The sequence below is a fragment of the Euphorbia lathyris genome, chromosome 8 (assembly GCF_963576675.1).
Source record: "Euphorbia lathyris chromosome 8, ddEupLath1.1, whole genome shotgun sequence".
NCBI lineage: Eukaryota > Viridiplantae > Streptophyta > Magnoliopsida > Malpighiales > Euphorbiaceae > Euphorbia > Euphorbia lathyris.
The window spans coordinates 61,194,078-61,205,701 of NC_088917.1; the positions used below are offsets into that span (position 1 = coordinate 61,194,078).

Genomic DNA, 11,624 nt, shown 5'->3' on the forward strand with positions numbered 1-11,624 from the left:
ACAATAATCCATCTGAGAGTGGGTTAAAGGTGCGACACTAATTATAGTGGTCATTTGTTAGGTAATAATTTATTAACAAAAATGTTAACTTCACACAAAAATCTACTAAATAGGGAGGTTCAAAACTATGCCTTTGATGTAGTATTTGAAACATCTCCACCCAAGTGCTCACCTATACTTGAGAAGTTTGGCTTACTTCTCTACATTGAAATCACCCGGGCTTTTGGTGCTATTATAATTGTTGCTGGTTGCTGGTGCTTACAATGATATTGGACCACTAACTAAAGCAAGTTGTTGAATGGATATCCTAATCTTACATCATCTGCTCCATGGTAATTTCTACATCATCCAACCAATTCATGAAATACTAATTCTATAATTCAAATTCAATGTGTTGACAAATATGATTAAAAATGTTGTCATGTATACTCTATTTTAATGACATATAGCTATAAGGTGATCGTCATGTGATGGCACAATACATAACAATTTCACCTGCCCAATGAAATATCATTGGACGACAGCGAGTCCTATGATAGTTTATTTCTTTTCGGGATGACGATTTTTGACCGTCATTTGAATCATATTTCAGCGTAGTCATAATTTCAACTTGAATCTAGTGTTTTTCATACGAGAGTCATCTTCTCAGTTTTTTAAATCAATTTAAGGTTTTTTGGACAAATTTCGAATTCTTTCGTTTTTATGGAAATCGATCCATTCTATGTTTGTTTCATTCATTCTCCTACAAAATTTCTTTCTTCAAAATGAGTTCACACTCAAGTTTTGGTATAATCTAGATAAAAAAAACGTAAGGTGTTGTATCTTTTAGTATAATGTGTACTATAACCGAAGCTTCGATTTACTCAAAAGAACTTTTTACCTCTTTCAAATTAAAAAAGTAATGAAAGTCAAGGTTGGTACAACCTATGCTAAACAAAATGAATATTATCCTTTAAGATAATGCACATTATAACTGGAGCCAGTGAAAACTCTATCCCAATGGGTACTTTTGAAGTATAGATGATGTAACCTGTTTTAAGGGATATTGACTTATTGAAGACGACTCTTGTGATCAAAGTCTTGAATAGCGCTCGAAAGAGGCTTAAAACTTCAAATGTTGGAATGAGTGAATTCTATGGACTAAATTGGTATAATTCATCCTAAATAACATCACAAGAAAACTGATTTTTGGTAACGGAAAAAGTCGTTGCCAAAAATATGTTTGGCAATGACATGCCATATTTTGGAACGACGTTTGGTCGTTTTGAAACATTCCGTTACTAAAGGTTTATGCAACGCCTTTTTGTTGTTGCTAAAAATATATATTTGGCAACAAAATGCTTGTTGCGAAGCTTTGTCGTTGCCAAATCTTGACCGTATGTGAGAGAATGAAAGTTGTCTTTTGCTACAAATGCCAGCGTTGCTATATATTATAACGTTTCACAACAAGTTTTGACATTGTTATATATGAATACAAGTAATACAAGAGTTTACATCATGAAAGAGAAAGATTTCAAATACACAAAAAGAAAAATAAGCAGGTTCAGCTCTATTATTAATTGAGCAGCACATGTTGTGTGAAGCTTACTTTTGAGTTATTTTTCAGTTCAAATTCTATAACTGGTTATCTTTACTTACTCTACTTACATATACTAAACTTCTTCTCCAATAGTTATTTGATCATGATACTTTGACATTAAAAAAAAAAGTCAGCACCATCATCCTTCTTCAAGAAAGAGAAGAGAGGACTCAAAAGCCCTAGCTATATTGAATAAAAGAGCACGCCTTAGGTAGGCTCAAAGCCAGGAATAAAGCTAACAAAGCAAAAAGTAAATCAAGTGAATTTCTATATAACTTTATGATCTGATTATGAACTACATCCCAAATGCCTAGAACTAAAGTTCCTCATCCTTGGCTCCTTATTTAAAATTAGCCTTCATGCTTTAATGTGCTACACTCTATAATATGATTGCTAGAAAATTTTCTACTTGTTTGACACTCTGTAATTACAATCCTAAAACTAATTGACTGTAACATTAGGCTCTGAATTTTCTCAAAATATATTTAAATTAAGATTAAATTTATAATGAAATTGTGACCAGATGATCGAACCATAATCAAATGCAAACTTTTGCAAGGTATGGAAAGGATGTTATCAGTAAGCATCCTTACTTGATGTCAGATCCTGAAAGAATGTATTATTATATTTCAATAAAATAAAATAAAATCTAAGATAATAAAGGGCTTGAAATACTATTAATACTGAAAGGGGTGGATCCACTATAGATAACAATGAACAAAATGACTAACCAATATGAAAACGACGCTTCTTACATGCTCTCTGATATTGGGAACAACTTTTCAAGAAAATTATAAAGGATTCTGTTGGGATCCAATTCTTTTACATGGCTTATTATATGCATCCGCATGGAAGTGTCTTTTAGCCTTTCTTGGAGAGTTGCCAACTCTTCTTATCTTTTGGAACCTGTAAACTATTATAACAAGAACAAATCAAATTTCAAAGTACGAAATTTTTTAATATCAGAAACTGACTGAACACACTATTGGAAACTACAAACACCAATAGCCAGAAGAAAAAAATAAAAGCCTATACATGAGCCATATCTTTTATATCAATAACAAATTAGATAAAGAACGCAAGACCAAAGCCATACCACTTTCAAACATTGGGGAAGGAATCTCCTAGCTTGGCCGAAACGGTAATGTACACGTTTATGTCCTTCCTTTGTAAATTGATACCTATACAAAAAAAAGTCCATCACAAACTCCATGCATTTTTAGTATTTCGAGAATGAATGTGAAATGAAACTCACCTGGTGCTAGCAACACAATATACTCTGTGGCGAAATTCGTTCCGAACAAAATCCAAACTATACCAAAACTGTCACAAGGAATGAACATGAATTAAAGAAATGTTGTAGAAGCAAACAAAAAATACATGTTGCCAAGGTATTAGAGTTCTTACACAAAATGATGTTATAAACGAGAGAGGGAGACGCACCAAGCTATCAAGTGATATAGAATAAGCATAGTAATTAATTAATTAAGCAATTACTCTTCCCATTTTATTTAGAGAAATGTATTATGATCAAAATTACAGGCAAATGCATCATATGATTTATAAAAAAAGAGAGGTAGCAACTCATACTGTCAGTAAATCTATAAGTCAAATGATTTAAGACCATTTGGACGTACCCCCAACTGGTTGTGTCAGTGGGAGGCCTTGAGCTCAAAATTGTTTTGTATTTGGTGAATTGTTTTGGTTCCAAATATACATGATTAAAGCACTAAAGTGGGTGTGAGAACTTCAGTACATTATTAAGTTGTGAGAACTTTTAAACACACATAATTTCTTTGTAAAACTATTGACAAGGGACTGCTGAATTACAAAACAAAGGAAAACGATAAAACTCATGTTAGAAGTTGACACTAGGATCATCCATATAAAGAAAGTTGAAAATTTCAGTCATGTAGTCTGCTTTTACTAGTGTGGCGACTGCTCTTGTTTTCTCTTCTTTCTTTAGTAGTTCGGTTTTCCAAACCAATATCCTCACAAGTTATTCTGGTTTTGTATCATGTCTGACCTGTTCAAGTAGTCTATTAATTTATCTTTATTGAAACATAGAAAAATGAATTTATTATATACAAAAAATTGGCATGCATGTTGTTAAGAAACAACACGATAAAATAGACCATAATAATTTTCATTCTATATCGGGTTTAATCATGTACATGACAACATTTTATATCTGGATTAATCATATACCCATATAAGCCTAAGCAATTGGCATTTGACAACTGAAACTGCCCAATCTCTACTATAATTATTCAATTAAACAAGTCAGTAACATGAAATCATAAAGTTCACTCCAGAACATAATCATGAACTATTGATTCAAAACCAAATCCTTATAGCTCGCTAATAACCCCATTTATAACCAAGAAGAAGAAGAAGAGAGGGTAAATGCAATTGACAACGAAATTGATTGATAAGCAAAAAATTATTCAAATTTCAGTACAACAAACAAAAACTTCACATGCCAGTAACATTGAAATCATACTGTGCACTATAGAAATATATGGCATTAATTTAGGGAACTTTCCCCAACTAAGCTTAAACTGCCCGTAAGAGATTGCAATTGGTTAGGCGAGACTTTCACTCTTAAGGTTGAGAGCAGTGACAAGGCTAAACTCGTTGGTTGAAGAAAGCAATAAATCATTCGATTCACCTATTATCGAAGCCAGCGTCAAGTGGGTTCTTCAACACAAGATGCCACTAAGAAAGACTAATACTAGGGCTAGACTTCCCTCTCTTGACTAACCTCTTAAGGCCAAAACGATTGGTATCAACGATCAGTAAGAACCAAAAACGAAATTAAAGAAACAAACCAAATAAATTCAGAAATTTCTTACCACCATGCAGTATGCATCAATCCATTGACGCAGTGGAACCACTAAATTGGCGAATCAGAAATCAATGGTCACAACTGATGGTTTGCCGGAAGAAAAGCGACAAAGGAAGTCAAAGAGTCATGGGTCGATTCTGCCGAAAGAACCATGAATGGAAAGAAATGAGTGAGGGTTTCAGAATTGGGTTTTATACTTGAAATTTCCAAGGACATAAAATTGAATTACTTTTTTGTTTGGGGAATTGTTTTGTGTTTGGAGGGAATTATTTTGGTACCAAATATTTGGGGGGAAATGGAAAAAAATGATAATTTTTGTAATAAAAATTTTGTTTGAAAAAATAATAATTTCATAATATAAAATAAATTTTTATTAAATATTATTTATAATTAATATCTATAACTTATAAGTAAAATAGTATATTAGCTACCAACGTTAGGGGTAAAATCGCACCATTTTAAACGTTAAAAGTAAAATTGTTCATGGCTATCAACGTTAGAGGTATTTTTGCACCTTATCCCTAAATTTTATTCATATTAAAAACTAAAATAATTTTTTTTGTAAAATTTTGTTATTTAATTCAAATTATAAAATTTACTAAATATATTATATTATTTAAATATTTGATTTATATTATAAAAATAATATTTATTTATTTTATTTTATAATTAGTTTAATATTTTTTTGAACGATACCTTTTGTTGCAAAAATATTTAATTTTTACGCTACCACTTTCTTTTGTTGTTGTAAATGCTTTCATTTATAGCAACAACACACCGTTGTTGCTGTAAATATTTTCATTTACATAACGACACACAATTGTTGCTATAAATGCATTCATTTATGTGATGAAGCTCTTAGCCTAGTGGTTGAGAGCTTACCTATGTCTTGGGAGGTCATGGGTTCGAATCACATCCGGGTCTGGTGGGGATTTTTCTTTCTTCTATATAATGTAAGCGCATTGCGCAAATTTAAAAAAAAAATGCATTCATTTACAGTAATAACACTCAGTCGTTGTTGTAAATGCTTTCACTTATAGCAACATCATGCAGTTGTTGCTAAAACATACATTCATTAACAGCAATGGAGCTATTGTTGCCAAATTTATTACCTTTTTTCCAAAAATCTCACCCGCCATATTTTATGAAGGAGGAATGTAATAAATTTATAGCAACATGTCTTTGGTAACAACACAAAAAATTTCGTTGCTAAATTTCATTTTTAGCCACAATGTTTTGTGTTGTTGCCAAAACTTGTTGCCAAAAAGCAATTTTCTTGTAAGACCCTAATTGTTAACATGTGACGTTTTTTATGGTCCCACGTGATGGACTATTCTAAAGGTGAACTAAGGTCAATCTTGCATAATGATTGATTTATATTACTTTCAGAATTATGTATGACAACAGTTTGTATATCCCTTATTGAATCAACACGAACCAAAACCAAAAATCCTAAGAAAGAGACATAAGTCAAACATGTAAGGGGGAATAAGGTTAGAAGGAAATCTCTTCTACTATGTGTTATATGTGTTTAAGATAACCATTTTCTCATCATATTTCTTTGTCTTGATGCCAACTTGTTATGATACATGTTAAGTGTGTCATGAACTAACCATATTTTGTTTTGCTGTTTTTTCTATTGTATATAGACGTCAGTGAGCACAAAGTTATGTTATTCCATGTCGTTCGTTGTAAATAAACGATATATTCTATGTACATTATGTTATATGTTAGGTCGTACAAATACATGATACATCACATTACCTCATTTCATCATATATCGTTAGGCATACATATCTTATCATGCATCTCACATGTGATATCTGCATGTTACACATGGTAACACACCATAGCATCTTATTTCAGCTTTCCACCATATGGTTGATGGATTTTCTAAGAATCATGAAAACCATGGAGTAGGCATAAAACGTATGTACATATACATATAGTATATAAGCTAGAGAAAAAAAAAATGATGTGAAATTGATAATAATTACATCATAAAAAATAGAAAAATGGAAATAAAGGTACATATTATAATTATATATATGAGTTGTAGAGAGAAGTAGGATGTATCAGATATGATAAGTAAAAGAAGAAGACGAGAGGAAAAGCATATGATTAATGGTAGTGGCCCATGTTTTATATTGATTATAATCATCTCCCATGTCCAGCTTTGTTATCCCTCTATTCGTACTCAACACTATCATATAACATGTTCCATCTCCTCCACCTTCTTCTTCTGATGAATCTTTATAATACTCTGCTTGCACCTCCATTATAATACCTATACACATTATTACAATTTAATTGCTTAATTGCAAAATTAGAATTATTAATATATGGAAATTAAGAAATTTAGTACATACTTTCCTTCTTGCTTTTGAACAAATTCAGCTTTCTGGTTCTTAGAATAACCTTAGCTTGGCTGTTGAAGAAAATAGAAACAGATCTGACTCCAAAATTTCCTGTTAAGAATTAAAAATATATAATGAAAGATAAAATGAAGAAAAATGAAAAGAAAAAATATAGATAAGTACCGTCAGGTGTTTCAATGTGGAGTTGAGTTCCATGGGCAAGTATGGACTGCCATTTTTCAAAGTCAAAATGGATGTGAGGAGGAGGAAGAAGAGTGTTCTTATCCTGAATGGGAAGCACAGCCACGGATGCACTTCCATTTGATACCTTGTTGAAGTTGTATCCTTTTCTTGCTTTCAGTGTTGCTGCTCCCTTTAATGCTATTTCTCATCACATTTATATGTAATTCATCATTATTTTTAAATAAAAATTGAATCACATACCACCAAATTAGAAGAGCTAAACGAAGAAGGTATTTTACTAGAAATTATTGCAACTCAAATGAAGTATATTTCACAAAAAATAAATAAATTAACATATGTAAATAAATAAAATAATTTTTTAATTGATGATGCGTTTTGATGTCTATATCACATGTCCATTTTTTTTTATGGAATCTTCTCCATTGAAGTGAGAACATCCTACCGCTCCAATAATTGTGAAATAGTGCGATTACATATTAGAATAAAATAGGAAAACAAAAAACGGAATAGATTAAAAATGAAAGAATAATTAATTACATAAAATAAAGTAAAAATAGTTTTCCTTACAATTTTTTGAAGCATAATTAATAATTAGACTCTTATAATCAATATCTTCAAACAAATCATTGTAATACAGAAGATCGTAAAAAATGTTAAGCGCTAGTTGATCAGATATAGTTCTTGATGGTTATGGGGGATTATTAATCGAATTTGTAATTATATATTTTCTTATTTCTTAATAGATAGATTATTATTTAAATACATGTATTATATTATGTAAAAAAAAAGATAATGATTTTAATGTAGAAAAATATATATATTTGTAACATATATCTTTAGAGCATCTCTATGAAACTTTTAGTACACTCTCTAAAAATAATATAAATAATTGAAACTTAGTGATTTAAGAGTGACTAAGATATATCATCTCCAACAATACTCATTATATTCACTTCTTATTTATTATTTTATAAATAAAATTATTAATGATTGTTATATTTACCAATAGTGAAAGAAGATAGACTCCTTAATAATAAATTATTAATAAAAAAATGAATTTAAAAGACACTAAGAGGTGGAGAGATGATCTCTATTAATAGTGATTTGAAGAGCCGAGGCTTTTGGAGTCACTTTTAACTCACCATCCACAAATTTTAACTTAAGATCCAAACTAACAGGCTATTGGAGATGCTCTTAAAATATACCAACAACAATGTTTAAGCAGTAATATCATTGAAACAATAAAACAAATAAAGTATAATGTGCAAAAGTAATGTAATTCACAGAAAATTGTGGTGAAGCTCTTAGCCTAGTGGTTGAGAGCTTACCTATGCCTTGGGAGATCATGGGTTTGAATCACATCCGGATCTGGTGGGGATTTTTCTTTCTTCTTTAATGTAAGCGCATTGCGCAAATTTTTAAAAAAAAATGTAATTCACGGAAAACTATGAAACAATGTTCTTAAAGTGTTAAATCGTATCATTAAAACAAATAAATTAATAAACAATTTTTTTTTTTGTTTTCACTGCCACCCAAGCCACGTCTAGACGGACCATAGGCGCCCTTAAGTAGCCTCTAGGCGGTATATCTATAAAATATTTGGGTTTTCTATATGAATATCATGATTAACTATAAAATTACAATTAAATCAGATTATCAAATTTAATTCTGAGTATGTCATTATTTTCAATATATAACAAATAAAGTTTATTTTTACACCCTAATTTAAAACTTCTAAACTCCAATTCATAAATCCTAAACTCTAGATAATATATCCTAGGTCCCTAAGTTATAAACTCTAATTTATAAAATAGATTAAAAAGTAATGATTTTATTAGTTTGATAGAATTCAAAATTAGGACTTGATATAATTGTAGATAGTTTTTCAAATGTGATTTATATGTAAATTTCTCTAAATATTTTGTATCTTTTATCTACGGGCTTCCTACATGAATATCATAATTAATTATAAGATTATAACTAAATCAGATTATCAAATTTAATTCTAAATATGTTATTATTTTCTATATATAACAAATAAAGTATGTTTTTACATCCTAATTTAAATTTTTTAACTCCAATTCATAAATCCTAAACTCTAAACAATATATCCTAGAGCTTCTAATTTATAAACTCTAATTCTTAAAATATATTAAAAATAATAATTCTATTAGTTTGATATAATACAAAATTATAATTTGACATAATTGTAACTGACATATAAATTTCCCTTTAACTTAACCAACTAACTCGTCAAAAGCCCATTTTCTAACAAGAGGAAGGCCCAATAAATTTCAACTTTTTGGATGGATTTAGCCGCATTTTAAGTGGATAGGCTTCAAATTTCTATGAGGACCACAATAACATCTAATACTATCACTTTTGCATATCAACCCAATTCTAATCCTAAATTAAGTGATGAGAAGATTCAGAAATTTCTAAATTGATTAAGATCAAGAATATACATAATCAATTAAATCCAGAGGCATCAATTAGTTATTTTGTTGTTTGGCCTATAATTGTTAGCGGATTACATTAGCTGTAAGTTGATTATTTATTTATTTTTTGTTAGTGTAAACTTGTTTGGTAGAACTTAACTGATTGCTAATAGCTATTTGTGTAAATGACAAATAAAGACATGATAAAACCTTTATTTGGGGTTAAACAGTGGTAATTAGGAGTAAAAATGTCATTCAAAATAAATGTACCAATATGCTAATTGAAAAAATTCATAAAACCAGATTTTTCAAAATTAGCTTTTAGACCTAATACGCTCTTTTAAACATCTTTTCACCAAATATTACTATTCGATATTTGACTAGTTAAAACTTTTAAAGTGGCTCAAATATCTAATTTTATCCCAAAAAGATTTTCACAAAGCCATTATTAGCTTTCCTCTCTTTTTTTTTCTTTTTTTACGTGATTCGGTGTAAAAATATCTCTAACGTGGATAATCAAGTGTAATTTTATTCCTAAAATCTAAAATGATGCAATTTCACCTCTAACATTTAAAATTATCCAATTTTACCATAATGTTGTCAACAAAATCAATTTTATTGATAAGATTGACAAATTGGTCAATTTTAGATATCATTAAACAATACATATATTTTTTACCCTATTCTACATTAATTGCATACCAATTGGTTTTAATTTTTTACTTTACATATTTGTAATTTCATAACAGGAAGATTAATATTTTTAAATTTGACAAAATATTTCGATGTTTTTTTTGTACAACTCACACAGGACACCCTATAATTTTATTTTTTCCACGTGTATACATGTGTCAGTGATGTGTTGCTTATTACTCATAAAATAACATATGTATGCAATGAAGATGAAATTACTACAAAAAAAAAAAAACAATTTAATAAATTACTTTTCATATCATTCCAATTTATCAAAATTGATTTTAGTTGTAAATCGTATCAATTTGATAGTAGAGAAGATAACTTACAGGTAGAAGTAGCAGCAGTGAGTGTTAGGATATCAGCAGCAGTAGAAGCAGTCATGGCCGATCCAATCACACTGCTAAGCTGCTCCCTCTTAGCCCCCATGGCTTCAGCCACCTTTGCGCATTGCGCTGCCACCAAAGCCGCGGCGGAAGCCACCGCATCCTCCTTGCCCTTAGATCCATGATCATCTTTTCTTGAATTATCAGCAGCAATTGCAGCTAAGGCAGCAGCTATTCCTGCTACTGATATAGCTGCATGAACTTCGGCCCTCTCTAATCTATCTTCCTCTTTTCTCTTTTGCTTTATCTCCTTCATCCATTTCTTTATCGATACCGATTTCAATGGCACCATTTTCCATGGCAGCTGCATCAATTAATTAAAAATTTAATAAATAAATAAATAAATGAGATTGTTTGAATTTAGATATGGGAATTTGCATACCCATTTCCTTCTGTTGTAATTCAATTCAGGATGCATAGCTTGTTGCATCCATATCCATGACTGCAATCAGATTACAAAATCAATCATTTGTCAATATTGATGAAATTAAGTAAAATATAAATTACCTTAACATCATTTGATTTCCATGGTGGTATGGATTTGAAGTCAGATTCATCCATTCTTACACTCTTTTCCATCTAACAAAGAAAAAAAAATTCAAATTTTGTGACTAAGTTAGAAAGAAATATTGAATTAGAAAGCATTGGATCATGTAATAACCTTAAAAGGAGAATCAAATGTTTTGATACTAGTGTTGTCTAGTAAAACAATAGATTGGTCTGGCAGGTCTGGAGGTTGAAGAGCTTGAACTGCAAAATTGCACCAAGTTTTTGATAGAAAATCCATGGTTTCAGGATGTGCCTCAGAAATAGTGGAATCCATTTCAGTAATTTTAATTTAGAATATGTCTCAACAAGTGAGGAATGATATAAATAACCCTTTATGTGCATGCATGTATCCCTAAATAAGCATGTCTAAATCACCATCATTGCTTTTAATTAAATGTGGCCCATACATGAAGGAAGGAAAGGGATTTAGATTTGAGATTTAATTTGTTCTAATTAATAATATTTATTTTTTTTTTTTTTTTAATAATATTTATATTGTTCTTAAAATAAATACAGATTGTTTTCAATACTTGAAGAGAAAGATTTTATAAAAGAAAAGGAAAATAAGAA

General features: G+C 30.0%; 1 protein-coding gene across 1 annotated transcript; it reads right to left on the bottom strand.

Moving 5' to 3' along the window:
* Positions 1-6,485: 6,485 nt before the first annotated feature.
* LOC136203687 (VAN3-binding protein) lies at positions 6,486-11,327 on the bottom strand. Its single transcript, XM_065994886.1, has 7 exons — positions 11,167-11,327; positions 11,013-11,084; positions 10,888-10,947; positions 10,449-10,809; positions 6,968-7,165; positions 6,797-6,895; positions 6,486-6,714 (listed from the first exon to the last, which is right to left on the bottom strand). The coding sequence occupies exons 1-7, from the start codon at positions 11,290-11,292 to the stop codon at positions 6,503-6,505; spliced, it is 1,128 nt and encodes a 375-aa protein (XP_065850958.1). The 5' UTR covers positions 11,293-11,327; the 3' UTR covers positions 6,486-6,502.
* Between the last annotated feature and the right edge of the window lie 297 nt (positions 11,328-11,624).